Here is a 19,639-nt window from a genome sequence, read left to right on the forward strand (position 1 = left end):
TATTGGAGACTTCAGGTTATTCTGTTCTGTGATGGACTGTAGCTTGTCATTAACTTTCCTTCTTCATTTTTCAAGATTGTTCTGGACTGACTTGAGTACCACTCTAATACAACATGATGAAAATACTTTACTAAATTCAGGATAATAGTCCCCTACATCTCTCTCCATGTATTTGACAAGCTGATTGTGGAGGCAGAGCAGCAGAAGCTACTCTTCTCCATCTCCTACAAAGCATGCAATCAATAAGGAAGCCACTAAGAAGCAGTAACAGTGGAAAGTTTCCTGCCTTACAATGTGCTGTTGAAAGGCAAGATTCATTCAACCAAACTTGAATTCAATGACAAAGAATTGTATCTATTTACAAAGAGCTGCCTTTGAGAGCTGTATTGAACGTCAGTGCTATTGTTCATATTTCACTGAATTATTTTACTCTCAGGACAATTAAAACAGTCAACGCACTGGTGCTTATTTGGTGTGCTGAGGATGGACTCCACTGCAAGACAGCTTTAGAACCTTTTGAATCAAGCCTAAGTATTTAAATCAATAATGTGATCTTGGCTATGCCAAAGATTGTTAAAATAATCAAGCCTAAAACCAATCTGAAGTCCTAAATTTTTTCTGATATGTTCAGAGAAGCAAAAATGAGTGACTCAGCTAGTTTCATGAGATTATTTTCTTCCAAAAATCAACAGGGATAAAAAAAGAAGCATGGGACCTTTAAGGAGACGTTTGACCACCATAACCAAGAATGACCAGCCATTTTGAAAGAGGTACAAGTGGTAAAGATTTTCAAAGAGAAATCAGGAATTCAAGACAAGTATCTTGCCATTTAAAAATTTCCCAGAAAGTTCAAACGTCCAAACTGCCTTGGCATTTTGTCAGCGAAGAAATCCTCAGGCTCTAAGTCAAGCCTCCTCAGTTGTTAAGTGGCCCTGCCATCTTACTGCTCACAGTATATGAGATACTTTGTGGATACAGTCCAGTAGATCAGTCCAGTATATGAGAGGCTTTGTGGATACAGTCCAGTAGATCAATACAACATTTTGCTTTAAGTACACCTGTTTGTTGCCACCTTCACAGGGGCTGTGCTTACAGTTGTGAGGCATCTAGAACCATCTCCCAGAAGCAGATTCACAAATAGGGAGCTGTTCCAGCATGTTGTTCTTTCTGAAGTTTCACAGGCCCCATATGTCTTGTTGATGGTGGCCTTTCCAAGGAAGAAAAGATAGGCTGTTGCTGGCTGTAATAGGAGCTTCCTTGCCATATTGAAAGGAGTTTTAAAGCCCTCCTCCCATGCCATGAACCAAGCACCCATTATTGGGAGGGAGGCAGCTTAGGTAGTTTTGCCTACCTGAGCAAGAAACGAAAGAAGAAAGCTGCAGGCAACTGTCCCGCTAACTAAGGAAAGTAGGGGGGGAAATGCAAAAAACTGTTTAGGGGAAGGCAAAACATATTTGCCAAGAATATATGAAGTAGAAAGGCCTCAGAACAAAAAGACTCTTGTGAACGCAGCATCAGTAAAACAAAAGAAAAACTGATTACAAAGCTGATTACTCTGTCATCTGGCACATGTGTAGTTAGCCATTAGAAAGGCAGGGATAAGAGCCTTCACTTCTGTCTTGAATTCAAGAAGTTTCCCCACATTTGGGCCTATACACTCCCAAATCTTTTGCTGCAGATGGAAAATGACTGATAAAAATCACATTTGCAAATGAATGTTAAGTTTATAGACTCTTAAATGAGCAGCTTTCCTGCTGCATGACAGTAGCATGCACACACAGTAAAATCTGGGATGTTTTGCAGGAAATGGTTCCTCTAAACAAATATTATTATTTAGGAATTGTTTGATAAATCATTCTGACTTCCTCATAAAATGATGTAGAAGGTATCAGAAAAGAAGTAAAAGGCTAAGATTTTTCAGAGAATTATATACGTTGTGTTTGAAAAGATGCCTTTTAGGGAGGAAAAAAAGCAGTTATGGAGACAGTTCTTTTGCTTCCAACATTCTTATCAGCGGAAAATGTGAGAGTGGGGAAATTCTTCTTAACTTCATATGGATCTGGAACACCTGCAGAACTAGGATGTGCTATCACTTTAGCAATAAGAAAAGCAAGTAGTAGAATATTGTTCATCTATAACTCATGATGGCTCTCTTTGCTGCATGTAGTCATCAATTTCTGCATCTTGAATTAGCAAAGAATGGCAACACAGTGAATGAGGCACTGGTGACTTATGACGCTCCCCTGTTCCAATGTTATGCCATGTAGTTGAACAGAGGGCAGAAGAACAAGAGACAAGATGTTTTTCCAACTCAAACACAAGGACTAGAAGATGGGCCAGGGTGCTGAGGAGAGGAGCTCACTAATGAGAAACGGAGGCCTCTTCTTACCTTAAAGCAGGAAGTATATCCCAAATCAGTAGGTCCAACACCAGGGGGCAGGGAATGGCCTGTCACTGCTGAATGTCCTGAAATCCGACTAAGTAATCAGGTTGGGCCCTTCTTCCCAGTTCTAGGAGTCAAAGACTTGCAAGTGAAACTGATCTTCATAAAGTATTGGAACCCTAGATTCTGAACACAGACACTTTTTGTGTTGGTCAGTGAAGAAACAATAAGCTTAAGTAGTGGGATCAGCCAGTTTGTTCCATCACCACTAAGCCAAAACCAAACTCAACCTAAGGGATCTGGGTCCTACTGTTTGCTAAACAAGGAAGCAGAAGGAACAAGCTCTAATCAGGCAGGTGTTTAGTGCATGCACTGCCATGCGAGGGCAGACACTTATAAAATTCTAAAGATGTATAGGACGTGAAAGAGAACTGTTGGAAAATCTCAAGGAACAAGATTTAAGAAGGGTCTTATAGCTAGACCCTCCAGACACAGCTATTTCCCTCAATCATTCAGTCCCTTAGAAAAGGCCATTCAAAGTGCTGTTCTATGCAAAAGCTAACTGTGCCCAAGCTAATATGAATCATGAGCATATTTTCAGGTTGTTGTGTGGGAACGTTTGAGGACAGCACACAGCAAAGTGACATTTTGCAATCCAAAGCATATAACTGGCAAATAATGATATATTTTGTGTCTGAAAACAAAAAACTGCAACTCTTCTCAAGGCTACAGGTGTTTTAGCAGCAGCAGCAGCAGACTGATCCATCCATTGCCCTAATATTTTTGCCACTAAAATGCAGCAATTCTCACAAATTCTAAAATTAAGCAAATAGGCATGAATAAGAGTAACCACTTACGGATCATCCATGAAGTCATAGATCTCTCTCATGGCTACACCTCCCACATTCACATAAAAGACAAGCCGCAGCAGGACCAGATAGTGTTCTGGAGGCATCCACAAGACGAATTTCAAGTAAAAAGTGTTCAACTCTGCTAATAAAAACTGACAGACATGTGCCATTCAATCACTTAATTTCAGGTGGTTTCCAATTATTCATATCTAAAACATGCTGTAAATCCTTAAGTATAGGAATTTGAATATACTTGCAGTACCTCGCAAGAATGATTTTCTCTTACTTCAGAATCATAGAACCACACAGGTGGCTATCTTTCTGTCTTTAGCTATACTACAGTGGAACAATGGGGAAGCATGTTCTTGGCTTCCCTGCACAGGTATTAACAGGGAACTTAATAAATTTTTATCCCACTTCTGTCACACTCAAAGACCTAGTTTCACTCAATGTTAAGCCAAACATTGAACAGGTTCCCCAAGAGAACATCGCAACCATTATGCTCCTCTAGTCCTAGTGCTTCTGTGGGCTGTCATAGCTTGGCTTAATGTTATGCCCAATTCCAAGTTTGTGGCTTATTCCACTCCAGACAAACAATGACTTGTAGCCAGGCTCTGTTCTACGGCTTACAGCTTGAGGTTTGTCTACAGCAAGATAAACCATAAGCCCAGGTTCAGATGCAATATTAAACCAAATCATGGCTTAGCTCACAGCATCAGGACCAGAAGAGGTTGCAATCTTTTCTCCAGAAACCCACATATTTGCTCATTAATGTTAAGCCATGGTTTAGGCTTAGTGTTACACACTAATTGGGCGAAAATGGCTTATAATAAATGAAATAGCAATCCCTGCTATAAATTAGCACACTCTTCACAGTTTATAGGTACTTATAGATGCTATAGGTACAGATGGTTTCTTCTCTCCTTACTTCTTACAATTGCCTTGCTCCTGGGATAAATATAGGCATGCTGCTAGAGAAACCCTACCCTTCACTATGTCAGACTCAATGAGTCTTTTTCTGACATGGGGAGAATTTGAGAACTCCATCTTTGTAATGTTAAAAAGCAAGAAGAATTCTAAACAATTATGTCAGTTTGGTGCACCTACAAGAAAGTAGTGGTCCTTACTATAAAAATAATACCACAGACTGCTAGCCATCTGCGAAGACTGGATGCTGGCTTCCACTCAAATTTAACCCAGCTGTATGGCGTGAATTGGAAGGCAATTCTCTTCATTTTTCCTCTGAGGGAGAAAATCACAAGTAGCTCATGAAAAGTGTTGCATTAACCATGTCACAAGTTACTAAATTATGATTTTTATTTCACTATCTATTCAAATACCCAAAACTCTGTTCCATAGTCAGTACTGCAGCTCAAGGATGCTGGGAATAAATTTGGTGGATTTGTTAACTTTGTTTAGATATTAGACCTTGAGCTAAGCCAGAAAGGTTTGAATAAATTGCTTATTAAGTTATACAAAATCAACTTACTTTGCTTCAAATATCAGTGAACTTTTGTACATATTTCAAGATTATTGTCTTACTCCCTGTATTGCTATAATCATACTAATCAATAATTAGTATGGATTTGTTTGGAAGTAAACATGATTTGAGCTTGGCTATCCCTCTAGTTAAAACTGGATTAATTATTTAAATGGTTAATTGTCAATACACATTTATATAGACCATTTGAGAAAAAGTGGTAAATATCCTAAATTAAGAGTTTTCACATATGGCTCCTAGACAATTTTTCCTTACAGAAAGCAATTTGGCCATAGTTCTTTTCTACAATATGGTCTTTATTTGTCCAGCCTAATCACTAGCCATTTAGCTATTGTTATATGTTCACATTTGTTGCATATTGGATATTGACTGTTTTTTTGTTTGTTTTGTTTTCCCCCCCAATAAATTTTTATTGATATTACATATATATACACATATAGACATATACAAAATCCATTACATAGCTTGCACATATTATATCCGTTCCACAAATCATATGTATAATACAAAGTTGATTTAGGCTCTGCCGAGCCTTGAGCTTCCCTCCACTCCTTTGGTAAGTATCAAATAAGTTTTATGGTCACATATTTTATCTCTTTTACATAGTAATCATTTACTGTTAGAGTTATTCCAACCCCGTCAGTGTCATCTGAAATTTAGTTCCAATATACATCAAATATTTGTTCCAATTATCATGAAATTTCTGTTCATCTTGATCCCTTAATCTTCCTGTTATTCTAGCCAGCTCGGCATAGTTTATCACTTTAACCTGCCAGTCACTTATAGTGGGTATTACCTCCGTTTTCCAGTTTTGTGCTAACATAGTTCTTGCGGCTGTTGTGGCGTATAAAAATAATGTTTTATCTTCTTTTTTAATTTCTTTGCCCGTCATTCCTAGCAGAAAAGCTTTGGGCTTTTTGGGGAAAGTGTATTTGAAATTTTTTTAAAGCTCATTATAGATCGATTCCCAAAAGCCTTTCACTTTGCTGCATGACCACCACATATGATAGAAGTCGCCTTCTACCTCCCCACATTTCCAGCATCTTTTGTTCTTCAACCTATAAATCTTAGCTAGCTTCACTGGCGTGTGATACCACCTGTAGATCATTTCCCACAGGTTTTCCCTTAATGCCGTACACGCCGTGAACTTCATATTGACATTCCACAATTCCATGTATATTGGATATTGACTGTTAGTCACCTTAAGACTCTTTTTGAGCAACGCCTCTGCGAAATGCAATAAATAATTTACTCTAGATTAGTCCTAGTCTGTATCAGAATGAAATGACTATAACAACCCAAATGAAAATAAATAGGTTACATTAACATACATAGAATTAAAAGTTATTTCATTTAGGTATAAAATTTTATCATTTAACGTACTTGTATGTCGGAATGTTCCAAAGTCCTTGCCATGAATACGTTTTCAAAGAAAGCCACCCCAAAGTCTTCATTCCACAATAAATGCCAAGTCCATTGCATACTACTACATCCATAATCCACTTAAAAAGAAAAGAAAAACTAACTCAAACCACCACTACAAATTCTATGGCATAGCTTTAGCAGTAGTGTGGATTCACAAGCATATACTTTACATTTGCTTTCTATTAAATTAGGTTTTCAACAAAATTTTGCACAATTCTGATATGTACTTGACACATGCTACAAATTATTTCAAATGATTGTTGTATATCCAAAGGGGACAAGAAATGACATTTCTCAAGCTGTGGTTAGTAAACAATAGAGGTAAATGCTTTTGCTCTCATGTGGCTAAGTCTTAACTATGGGTTTAGTAAAGCAAGCCAACTTCTAAGCTATGCTTACCAAGCTGGTTAGTTCTGCTATACTATAGTTAAGACCAACCATATTTTAGGGTTCAAAGTAATTTTAATCTGCAGCTACCAAAAAACTGAAACAAAAGCTTCCAATTCCCTCCTCACAGCTGCAGTGTCCTAGGTTAATTCCTCTTGCACATTCCTCATTGCCATGTCCAAACACAGGAAATATATTTATTGGGAAGAGTCCATAAACTACCGTAAGTCTTTTTCATGCATGCCATATAGCAGACATTTAATTAGCATACACAAAAAGGTAATTCATACAGACAATATTACAGTTTAGAACTACCTGGATTTCAGATAACAAGGATTAAAAAAAAGAAAGAAAAAGAAACACCCCCATCCACCTAATGCTATTCACATTAGTAACTAAAGCACCTAAAGTAGATTCTTGGCATAGTAATTTGAGCCATTAGCATATTTCTTTAGAGAACAGTACTCACATGGTCCCACCAACATTCACTGAAGTTTGGGAGCTGATGTTCCAGACTGTACTCCAGAAATTCAAACATTACACTGATAATCATGCACATCCACCAATCACGAATCATTAATGTCTGAAAGGGTTTAAAAAATGAAAAGGAAAGTTAATCCTACAGATTATTCAAAATCTTGAGTTACTAAATAAAGGAACAAGCATTATATAGTGTGCTCTACAAAGGGTTTGGAATAGCCTGAGTTAAATATAGTGGGGAAAGCTTGCAGCCATAGCGGATAACAGTATAGTAGGCTGCACACCAGATTTCTGTGCTCCTTTGAAGATCAGCAGTTCCAGACAAGCGGATCAGAAGACCTTATAACCATGAGCAGCACAGACTGGTAAACATATTTTCAAGCAGAAGACAGAACTATTCTTTAAGTTTTCAGGCATCTTTCAAAAACCTGGGGTGACTCTCAAGGATGTTTCCATTTTGATCTGAAAGTACTATTCATGTTTATTCTGCAGGGACAAACTCTGCATCAACTATCCAATATTCTAGTTTTAGTCAAAAAGAGCAGAAAAGATTACCAAACTGGCCACTTGCATGTACCTGTAAGTCACAGAGCAGATGGAGCAGAATGTTTAACAAGCTACTCAACTGAAAGAAGTTGCCTTTCACCGAGGGGCCAATGGGTGGCTGGGCTGCTTTAATTTTGAGATTAAATACTGAGCAGCACAATCAGCATTTTACCTGGAAGAGGAAGGCTAAATATCCATGACAACTATATAAAAATACAGATGTTGTTGCACTGTCCTAATGGAGCACTATTATGATGATGCAGCAACATGAGAACATCATGCAAAATTCCATGTTAAGCAAATGTTCCCCCATAGTTGCAATTAAGTCATTAAACTAAGTTCTGAAGTCAACTGTTGACAATAGGTGATATCCAAGAAAATCATATTCTGAGTAATCTCAGCGAAATCAGTGGTTGCTTATGTCCATTGATTTCAACAGGTCTACTCCAGACAAATAAATATGTTGCTGTTAACATGCAGAGGTTTAGAGGTTTATGTATCAAAATGTGAGGACACAACATGTAAAAAGATTCCTAGCCTTGAAGGAAATTAATGACCCAGTATAGTAAGAAATAGTTGAAGTTGAACAAACACAGTTTAAACTTTTTCACAGATGAGTGCCTGACATAATTGATTTTGCACACTGGTAACATTGAAGGAGAAGCAGTCAAGCTGCAAATGCTAACAAGAGCTGAACACAAAAAGGACCGATTCTCACCTTTATATACCAGCCAAGGAAATGAGCAGGAACAAATCCATCTAGTTTGTCCTTTAATTCAAGCAGAAAAACTGGGTTACACAGATTAGACCCGTTTATAAGGTAACTAGTTCACTGATTACTAGGTTGCAGTTCGGAGTATTTCCCATAAAGTTTATCAGATATTTTAGATACAAACATACTGTCAATTTTAACAAGGCAATACTTTTATTGCTTATGTCTAAAATGCAAAGAAGGGGACACGGGTGGCGTTGTGGGTTAAAGCTTCAGCACCTAGGACTTGCTGATCGAAAGGTCGGCGGTTCGAATCCCCGCGGCGGGGTGCGCTCCCGTCGTTCGGTCCCAGCGCCTGCCAACCTAGCAGTTCGAAAGCACCCCCGGGTGCAAGTAGATAAATAGGGACCGCTTTCTAGCGGGAAGGTAAACGGCGTTTCCGTGTGCTGCGCTGGCTTGCCAGATGCAGCTTGTCACGCTGGCCACGTGACCCGGAAGTGTCTTCGGACAGCGCTGGCCCCCGGCCTATAGAGTGAGATGGGCGCACAACCCTAGAGTCTGGCAAGACTGGCCCGTACGGGCAGGGGTACCTTTACCTTTACCTTAAAATGCAAAGGGACGCGGGTGGCGCTGTGGGTAAAACCTCAGTGCCTAGGGCTTGCCGATCGCATGGTCGGCGGTTCGAATCCCCGCGGTGGGGTGAGCTCCCGTCTTTCGGTCCCAGCTCCTGCCCACCTAGCAGTTCGAAAGCACCCCTAAGGGCAAGTAGATAAATAGGTACCGCTTTCTAGCGGGAAGGTAAACGGCGTTTCTGTGTGCTGCGCTGGTGCTGGCTTGCCAGAGCAGCTTCGTTACACTGGCCATGTGACCCGGAAGTGTCTCCGGACAGCGCTGGCCCCCGGCCTTTTAAGTGAGATGGGCGCACAACCCTAGAGTCGGACACAACTGGCCCGTACGGGCAGGGGTATCTTTACCTTTTTAAAATGCAAATATTCATCCAGGAAGGCAACAACGCTAACCCAAAATAAATTTTAATCCATTGTTTTAATTGCATTTTTGGGAAATCTAATTCTTTTCCTCCCAAATTTTTGTAACATTTCAATTTTGACAGAATTGTGCTTTGTATCTTAGATCAGAGGTTTTCAAATTTTCTACCCCACCTACTTGAGATGGCTGAAAATTGAAGCCAGTCAGTTTTAAAACAGTGGTGCAGAGGCAAAGCCATTCACAAAATGGTGGTGGATGAAGGCAGAATTTGGCATAATCAGCTGGCAACAGATTACATTTTCTACTGATAGCTAAGCCGTCTTAGGAAATGTACGATTTCTTTGCCGCAATGTTTGCCTTGTGGCAAGGAGCACCATAGCAAGCTAAGTACAGACATTTGCAGTGGAGGTATTGAGATAGCCTCTACATTTTAAGCAGAATTTGCTGATCCAGAGGCTCTTGTATATTTCCTTTCTCGCTGCCACGTGCCTCCTAAAATCAGACAAGGTTTCTGAACCCCAGAACACAGTAACACTTGACTTGGATAGTAGCCTATTCTTTTTCTATAGTCTTAAGTCTGAGCAGGTAAAATATTCTAGCTTTGAAATGCTAAGGCAGATATGTACTTTAACAGCAACAGAGAAAGGGTATAGTTTTACATCAGTAGACTTTGAATTGCAAAGAGCAATTAAATAATTTAACCCCACTTCTAAAGTGCATAGTTATGTTACAGGCAAACGGATAGCACTATCTGGTCAATAGAAGGGTCAGCTGGTAGTTATAAGCAGCATGTGTATATTTTGTGCAACAACAACAACAACAAAAGAACAACAACAAAAGGATTTCATGCATAGAATTGCTGAATCCTAAATATTGATCTGTGAAATTTTGCTTATTTTACACAATTTGTTTTGCTTCTAACTAGCCATGGAGGGGGGGCAAGCTATACAGACTCAATCTTCAACCCACTGATACCTGAAAACAATGCTCAACAACTTCTATGACTATGGTATTTACTCCAGGCACTGCATACTCACATTTTATCACACCAGCTAAAAATGCTGAAAGCTTGGTTTTGTGTGGGGGTGGTTTTTTTTATTTATTTATTAGTAAAGCCTGAGATTCTCAGGAATCTGAATTCTGCACTTGTATGGAATTACAGAATACACATTAGCGGTTATGAGGCAGGTGATGTATTGCCATTAAGCACAAATACCAAATGATGCATCATACAAACATAAATTTTTAGATCAGCTTCAGTGCTAAATCAGATATTTCAGTTTCAGTCTCTTACCCAAATATTGTGAAAGGGATCTGTCCCATTGTCTGGATCATATATAAGGCAATTTCCACCATAATCTCTTTCTGGTAAGGGGACTCCTAAATTTGGATCAATGAATTTCATAAACTGTCTTCCATCATGTACAGTCTAAAGAATTAAGCACATCTATTAGTAAGAAACAGTTAAAACAAGTTCTAATGTGACAAAATATTGTACTGTTCTTGAATAGTAATTTTAACATTTTCTAAGATGGCAACACAGGTGGAAGAGTCAAGCACATTTGGTTTCATTACCTTAAATAAGAGATTGGATAAAGCCCTGTGTCCATTCACTGCTTAAAGAGTATAAGTTAATAACCTACACAAGACAATACTAAAGACAGATAAAAGTCCCCTCAATGCATTCTTTTCAGTACCTTCTACAAACATTGCTTAGACAAGCCTACCCAGATGCTTAGAAATGCTGATGTGAATTTTAATCTGTTTTAGTATTTTAACTTTTTGTATGTTTTAACGTATTGTAATATTTTCTTGATTTAATGGTTTTTCTTTTTGTAATGGTTTTTTACAATCAAGCGGTGTATAAACTTTATTAAATAAATAAAATAAAATTACTGCAGCACTCTCCTAAGTGTACTCTGCACTCCACCCCTAATTGTGGCACCCATAGAACATGCTTCATTAACAACAAGCACCTTTGCTTCCTGAACGACAGAAGCAAGCTACCCGAGATCCTTTGGCATTTGAGGTGAAAGTGAAATCTTCTCTCAAATAACTGGCACTTGGCTACAGGAGACTAGTACTAAGAGTGTAAGAGCAACACATAGGAACAATATTCAGTCCAATAGGCCACCTGTTAACAAAGGGCTGCTTTAGGGAAGTTGTGCTTATGGTTCTCACCCCTGAAAGTATAGGCTCCATTTTGAAAGGGAGAAAAACAGCTTGTTTCAGGCAGTTCCCTTTTCTTTTTTGGAAAGGGCGAATAGATTCACATCTAGAAATAATTGCTTTGACTCAAAACAGATGGGCAGGTACATGGCCACAACAAAGCTGGTAGTATTTAAGTCCCATGGTTGTGACACACCTGACAGGTAAAGAGTATCTGAGCCTGCCTGGAACCTCTGGAGCTGTTCAGAGTGGGGAGGGGCACTCTCACAGAAGCAGACCTAGATTATTATGGAATTTTGCAGGGAATAGGCTCAACTGGGAACACTGAAATCAAGAATAAGAATTTTCACAACCTATGGAATTACCAAGAAGTGCTTTCCTGGTTTACTTGCAAATGAAATAGTAGCTAAAATACTCTCCCAGTGTTCTGAGAGACTAGTCCCCATGTAGCATAAGGTGCTGTGATAAGCTTAACAGTTCTCAGGAAATCCCATGCAAGATACGAGACTGCTACCCAAACACTTTTGCCAAGAACTACCTACCTAGCCAGAGGGGAAAGTCCTGACAGAAGCTTCCTTGGCTTTTGTTTACATGGATGTGTGAAAGAAAATGAGTGCAGAGGCAATAATCCCCTTGCCTTGAGAAGAGTGGATACCTCCTCTTCTGACAGCTCTCAGTAACATTCTGCACAGGTACATTTTCTTATATTAGACTGTAGGGATGCTATATAGGTCCGCATAGTTAAAGCGATGGTTTTCCCAGTAGTGATGTATGGAAGTGAGAGCTGGACCATAAAGAAGGCTGATCACCAAAGAATTGATGCTTTTAAATTATGGTGCTGGAGGAGACTCTTCAGAGTCCCATGGACTTCAAGAAGATCAAACCTATCCATTCTGAAGGAAACCAGCCCTGAGTGCTCACTGGAAGGACAGAACCTGAAGCTGAGGCTCCAATACTTTGGCCACCTCATGAAAAGAGAAGACTCCCTGGAGAAGACCCTGATATTGGGAAAGATTGAGGGCACAAGGAGAAGGGGACAACTGAGGACGAGATGGTTGGACAGTGTTCTCGAAGCTACAAACATGAGTTTGACCAAGCTGCGGGAGGCAGTGGAAGACAGGAGTTCCTGGCGTGCTCTGGTCCATGGGGTCACGAAGAGTCGGACATGACTAAACAACTAAACAACAAGGCATGCCATGAAGAATTAAATTATACAAATTGTATTATGGGAGGGGGCATAAGGCAAAGCACGTGTTTTATAGGCAGAAGGTGCCTGATTAAAATCCTGATGGGTCCAGTATGAAGTAGGTCCCTGGAGAACTGCAGCCAGCCAAGAGTAGATAATACTGAACTAGATGGACTGGTGATCTGGTCTGGTATAAAGAGAGCTTTCTATGTTGCACGTTTCCTTTTAAAGAAAACTTCCCATTTTATTGTTCATGTTTGTTACCTTTTACAAAACTTCTTTAAAAATCCCCAATAAACTGCATAAAAGATGCAATTTTTAAATCCTTACCTGAAAAAGTATGAAGATGAGGAAAAGCTCATACACTACACTGACACACAGCCAAAACCTCCAGTAAGCTAAAAGAACAAGCAAGAAAATCAGAACATACACATAAATGGGTATCTTTAGTGCAGAATGTATTTTAAGTTATGGAGTGATTATGCCTTCAACACAACACTAAACAAGATTTGAAATGTGCTGATAGGAACCCACATTTTTTCAATTATCCACATTTATTTATAATCAAGGATTGTTTTGCACAACATAATCTTGTTCACATACATATTTAATAGCTACCTACCAGTGTCATATTTAGGAAGACAAGATGACCTTTCAAAATCTGATGTCTGATAATACCCTTGCTAAACAAGTTCTCTCTTTGTTCTGCCCATAGTTGATGAAAATGGTCCCAGTATTAAGGAATATAAGGCTAGATGGATATAGCTCAGATTTTCCACTCTGGCAAAAAATATCAGTTCTGATTTTATTATGATAGTTTTAGATATTCCATTTAAGTATCTCGTGAATGAACAACCAGCATAGGCAATGTTCCTCAGACACACCTCAAATTATAAACATTTACTAAGCTTTCTTCAAAGTGTCTCACAGCATTGCTATTTTTAACTACTCCTGTTTTGGCAACTTAATTATGAGACTTCCACAACTAACACACTGTAATGCACTTGTTAAAACTAGGATATGGTAAGTATAGTTCAAATGCCCACACACAGGGCCCTGCTGTGAAAAGGTCCTCATTTGCCTCACAAATGCAAGACCTAATTTACAGGGTCATTTTTCTGTCAGGAATGCTAGGAATTGTAGTCCCAGGATGGTGGGGTAGGGAGAATGAAAGGGCCAGTTCCAGCCCTAGTCCCCTGCTAGGAACAGGAACACCCAAACAAGGTTTGTAGTTTTGTAGTGCCTATGCGTGTTCTGTGGCTGCTCACAAGGAGCATTTGAAAAGATCAAGCTCCATTCAGGGCAACCATAGGAATGCTCATGCATCCCTAATTAGCACTCATTTCTCTTCAGTGACAGATCACTCATTTATTCTTTTATTCTAGCACTCTCATTAACAGCCTTATGTCTTCTTCACTACTCAAGTTCAGACGACAGAGTAGCTGAAATGTCCTTTCTCTAATAGCTTTGTTGCTCTGTAGAAAGCAGATTATTTTATGCTTTCCAAGCAGTTTTGGAAATCATTTTATATAACTGCAGAGATGTATGCAGTGTTTGGAAATAATGCTTAACTCAGGAGGGGGGTGTGTGAAAATTGGCCACTTATTCCTTTTGAACCATTTTCAGATGATCCACCCATTCAATATTACAAAAGCATCTCCATTCTATCAAGTTGCCTTTTTCTTCTCACGTATATGATAGAAAAGGTAACATTTCTAACAGTGAAGGTCAGCACTGAGTTACAATTTCTAAATTGTTTTTCATTATGTTTTGCTTCAAAACCAGTACTATGAGTGTTTAAAGCACTCAGTTTGTTGACAAGTGACTCACAGAATCACATTATGTGACAAAGACTGCAATTCTGAACATGCCTGCCAGGGAATAAACCCACTGACCAAAGTAGGCCTGATTTGAGAGTTGACAAGCATAGGATTGCACTGTAAGGTCTGCACACTCATCCTCCTTCAACAAACAAAGAAAGAAAATTAACGTTAATTTGAAAATGAGGATACTTAACAGTATCAGTCATTTGTTAGATATACAGAAAAATCTATGGGTGGATCTGCACAACTGTAGGAATGTTGTTTTAAAAAATTGGGGAGGGGGTAAGTGAATATGTAATAATACAATATTGAATACAATAATCATGCTTTGGAAATTCACAAAACAACAGATACACAGAAATGAATGCATTTTGGTTATTCCCTTCCAACTCTACAATTCTATGAATCTCTAGAGACTGAATGCATTGGCATGGAAAATGGACAGAATGTCCTCAACAGACCAGAAGAAAATCCAGGACTTTAAGATACTCAATAAAATTACACAATATAAACTATTATGAAAAGGAATAATCAACAATAGAAATACTTCAAAAACATTTGATTCTTTTTATTTCTTATTGGAATTGGCATTATACAAGGGAATCTGTGGTGATGGATATCCCAAGCATGTAATATAAGAACTGAATTGATGTAACTCAGAAAATGCTTTCTTGAGGCATATGGAATGGACACATTCTGTGATGTTTCTTTCTGGGCATAAATTACAACGCTTTACCAACTTTGTTTTGGAGAATTTTTTTGCAAATGTTCACATACTCTTAAATTAAATTTCTGTGATGTGTTGAATAACAGACAGGCAAAAAAAGTGGGTTTGAGAACCTTATGGTAGCTAAAATATCTATACTGAGAAGTTGGATGGACAAATATCTACCATCTATCTGTTAGTGGTTTGAATCTCACTGTCCTTTACATTTGAATGAACAACTTCTTAATTGTAAATTCTGTTTAGACACCTATTTGGACATTTGAATTACCTATGTTTATATCAGAATTATATCATATGTTTATATCAGAATTGTCAGAATATTCTTAATGTTAATATCAGCTGACAATCTTATTTTTGTTGTTATTTATATTTGGTTTGTTATTTTTTCTGTTATATTTTCAAATAAAAAATGTCCTTTTTTTAAAAAAAAATTGATTGTATTTGTTAAGCTGCAATTATATAAATGTAATAAATTTTTAAAACAAGAAACAAGGATAATGTGCTATCTAAACAAATAGAGCCATACTGCTGCACTCTTGCATCACAGTAGCATACTTCAGCCAATTGTCTACAACAATATTTCTATTGTACTTCTGACTAATGAAATAAAATGTCAGACAAAAATATTAATGCTCTGAAGAACAGTGTGTGTAAAACTTCCCACAGAGGAAGCTGTCTTTGTGATGCAAAACATTTATCAAGTTACTATGTTTAGCAAAACTTCAAGTGAAGGATGGTGAATACAGTAAATACATTGGTGTTAAATACCTTAATGTTTTTTTTTTTTTATCATTTTCAGTTTTACAAATCTGCAGAATGGTGTTTAGCCAAATACAAACCACACATTTTCCATCAACTTCCCTTTTCAATATAATTATTTATGTCACATCTTCAAGGATACTTGAAAGAATTTGTAACAACAATATACATTAATAAAGTCACAAAAATATAAAAATGTAACAAGTCATCAGGATCTTTCCCACAGGGCATTCAATAGTAGACAACCCTATTGTGGGGAAGACAATAGTCCAGCTGGTGAAGGCTATTCTTTGCCTGCGTCTCTTTCTATCCCACAGTCTTTTCCACAGGGTGGCTGGTGGCAGATGGACTTGTGGAATTGGGGCAGGCGGCAGACAGTGGAACAGGAGCATGAATTTAGTGCTCTCTTTGCCTGCCTCTCTTACTCAAGGTAAGTTATTTTTGGTAGAAGAGGCCGGGGGGGGGACGGGACACATACACCTTTTCCAGGTATAATCTAAATCTGAAATAGATAACTGAAATGTGTCCTTTTCTTAAGCACTCACTAAGTGGAATGTTTATGTTCCACAATGCTCCACAGTTGCAGTTCTCCAGCCTACATACACATACACCATTGGCCTGATCTAGCAGGTTCTTCTTACGTTTTTATAGCAAAGACTGTATTTACTTGAATCTAATGCACCATCGAATCTAATGCGCACCTCAATTTTCAGAACCTTGAAACCAAAAAAAAGTATTTGCTGGCGAAAGTAAATGTGCCATCAAATCTAATGCACGCCTTAATTTTCGCAATGTAATTTGGCCAAAAATGTGAGCATTAGATTCAATTAAATACGGTAAAATATGTCATCTGTTAAGTGACTAATGAGTACACAGTCAGATGAGGACTTCTGAAAACTATGCTAGATTCTGATAATGAAATCACATTCTACCAAGGGGATACAGGCTATGAAACATAGGTTACTACTTTCAACATTTACATATAACCATTAGGAGCCATTTTACCAAGTGCATCATTATCAAGAGAATTTTTATGATATGAGCAATTTTGATTACCTGGATGAGGTCTTGAAAATGGGCCATCTTTTGCTTGAGTGACTCCAAAACACAAGAAAACTAAAATGCTGGCAACAATACCTCTGGGAAAAAAAACACTTTCAATTTACATCTGTTCACGAATGGTTTTTGTTAAATATGTCTTTTGAATGTCCATAGAACATCTAAAATCAGAAAAACTATTTGAAGGCAGTCTAGTCTTGAAGAATGAAAGACCATGAAGTTCATACTCTGTGATAAATAGGTTGTTTTAGATACATTTTAGTAGTCAAAAGCATGCAACAGGGAAGAAAACTAACTTTGCCTGGCTCAATATTAACTCTTCTTACCTAGTAAAAGCTGTTCGCAAATCCTTTTGAGAAAAACCAAAAGATACAACACTGATTCTCTTAAAATTGAAAGGCAGGTCGGTTCTTAAAAATCTTATTCAGATCAGTCAAGCAGTTGGCACAATTCAATTTCCACAGCTTCTGCTTTTGGTGTGGCCATATCAAGAAGGGAATGATTCAGAGATTGAAATTCGCAGGGCACTAGGCGCATTTCGTACCTGGCTATTGGCCTCTTACAATCAAGTGAAGATTCTTGGGCACCTGGTGCCTGGTGTCTCCACCATGAGAAGGTGCATGCCTGGGGATCTTTAGATCTTTCCTGTTTCTGCACACTAACAACACATCCTTTAGAATTCTATCCACAATATTTTATCTGCACAATCAGAACAAATTTCAGGAACCAGAAAGTTGTATTAAAAAATACAACTTTCGAGCTGTCTGGCTCCAAAATGCCAACTAGACATTTCATTTTGGCAACTGTAACCCTGGTTTAAGGAGCCATTTGGTGTCTAGCTTATTTATCTGAGTTTCTAACACTGAAATTATTTCCCATGGACACTAATGAGGTCTTGCTGAGAATCAAGACCTTATGAGGTCATTGCTACCTGCTTTGGTAGCACCTGAATTCCTTCCTAGCAGGGACCCCCTGAGAAGTCTACCAGGCAGCTTCTTCCCTACTCAATGTGCCAAAGCTGATAAAGGTAGCAAGGGGATGGAAGTCCCAAGCGAACTGCATGTCTGGGTATGGATCCACCAGTCTGTAGCTGAGTTATAATTAACTTGCCTGGTCATCTGCAACATGGGAAGTCCCCTTTATACAATCTGACATGCTTCCATTTGTCATTCACACCATAAACAGTTACTTGGCTCATAAATGTTATGGGGAAGCACAGGTAATATTCAGCCTCCGTAATGTGTAGCTAAAAGAGGAGTGAGGCACAGTCATAGATCAACAGGTCTGGCTAATTACATACTAGTTTTCCATAGGCATATGTGATCTCCTTGGCACTTTAAAACAGTCTGGAAAAGGCTGTAACATATTCTATTTCTGCACACGTAAATTAATCCTTAAAGAAAGTCAACCTAGTATTTAAGTATTTCCAGTACACAAGCCACAATTACAGAGTGATATTCAATGTTAGTAATACTCAGAGTAGATCAATTGGAATAAATGATACTAACTCAAGCCTATGATTTCAACAGGTCTACTTTGAGTCTGACTTAGTTGGCTATCACCTTATTTAGTGTGCCTGTAAGTTACCACAAAAGTTTTAATAACTAAAATAGATAGAAATATTTTCAAATCAATCAAGTTACTGAACCATAGTACTGAAACCTAGTTATAAGGGTGAACTGTTTAAACTACTAAACTATTGGAAGCCACACCATGTCTTCAGATTCAGTCAGGTTTGTGACCTCTATAACAAAGTATACTGCCCTACACCAATGCTAAAAATCAACACCTGGGTCAAGTTATGATGAGTTAAGACAACATGGAACCAATTTATAGACCCTGTTTAAGTTTCACTTTATTTAATGCACAAAGGCAATCTAGATTAAACATGTTGCTTTAACTCATGCATCTTGCTATAAATCATCACTGTTTTTATCTTTCCATAATTTGAAATTATGTTGTTTCTTGAGTAAAAAGATAATTGCTAATCTGAAGTTTGAGGCACACATATCAGGGGGAGAATGTTCAGGCTGTGTACAGTTTTAGAGTTTTATAACTCTATAAAGGGAGTCCAATTCACATAGATTATTTATGAACTAAATGAATGGTTTACGTCTTCATTTGGTTTTACATTCCATAAAACCAAAGCAGCAAGATCAATTCAAATTGCAGGAACCTAAATTATCTGTGTGCAGACCAAAAAGCAAGTCAGCATCCTTGAGTGGCAAACCACAATACTGCAACAAAATCTGCGCTCAAATCTGGAACTATAGATATATACCCAGAGTATAATGCTAGCCAAGGTGCACCAGGTTAACAAGCAAGTTAAAGTGCAGCCTCCATTTGAACTCTTAATCCCTTATGCAGAATTAGGCATGCTTTCTTGTTAATTTATAGAGGGGAAAAGACCAAAACAGTGTAGAAATACATCTTCTAATTGCTGCCTGATAGTACTTTATCACATGTAATTACACTGATGACCACCTTACATCAACAACACAGTGCACTTGAACTTGCTCACATATTAAGGATGTGCTCAGTAGTTTAATTATTTTTTAAATATTACTTCTATATCACCTTTCATGAAACAATCAATTAACAATATACAATGGGTGGAATTCAATATAGCACAAAGGAGAAAGTG

At 38.2% G+C, this 19,639-nt stretch overlaps 1 protein-coding gene across 2 annotated transcripts in view; it reads right to left on the reverse strand.

Annotated features, from left to right (window-relative positions):
- The window catches only part of PTDSS2 (phosphatidylserine synthase 2), a 38,348-nt gene that overhangs the window by 6,728 nt on the left and 11,981 nt on the right, over positions 1 to 19,639 (reverse strand). For both annotated transcript variants that reach the window (XM_028736174.2, XM_028736165.2), the window contains exons 3-10: positions 16,993 to 17,075; positions 12,958 to 13,025; positions 10,567 to 10,701; positions 8,292 to 8,342; positions 7,017 to 7,130; positions 6,119 to 6,237; positions 4,362 to 4,476; positions 3,241 to 3,386 (exon numbers count right to left, since the gene is read on the reverse strand). In XM_028736174.2, the coding sequence (XP_028592007.2) occupies positions 3,241 to 3,386; positions 4,362 to 4,476; positions 6,119 to 6,237; positions 7,017 to 7,130; positions 8,292 to 8,342; positions 10,567 to 10,701; positions 12,958 to 13,025; positions 16,993 to 17,075 (831 nt within the window). The remainder of the gene's footprint in view (positions 1 to 3,240; positions 3,387 to 4,361; positions 4,477 to 6,118; positions 6,238 to 7,016; positions 7,131 to 8,291; positions 8,343 to 10,566; positions 10,702 to 12,957; positions 13,026 to 16,992; positions 17,076 to 19,639) is intronic.

Source organism: Podarcis muralis, chromosome 1 (assembly GCF_964188315.1).
Source record: "Podarcis muralis chromosome 1, rPodMur119.hap1.1, whole genome shotgun sequence".
NCBI lineage: Eukaryota > Metazoa > Chordata > Lepidosauria > Squamata > Lacertidae > Podarcis > Podarcis muralis.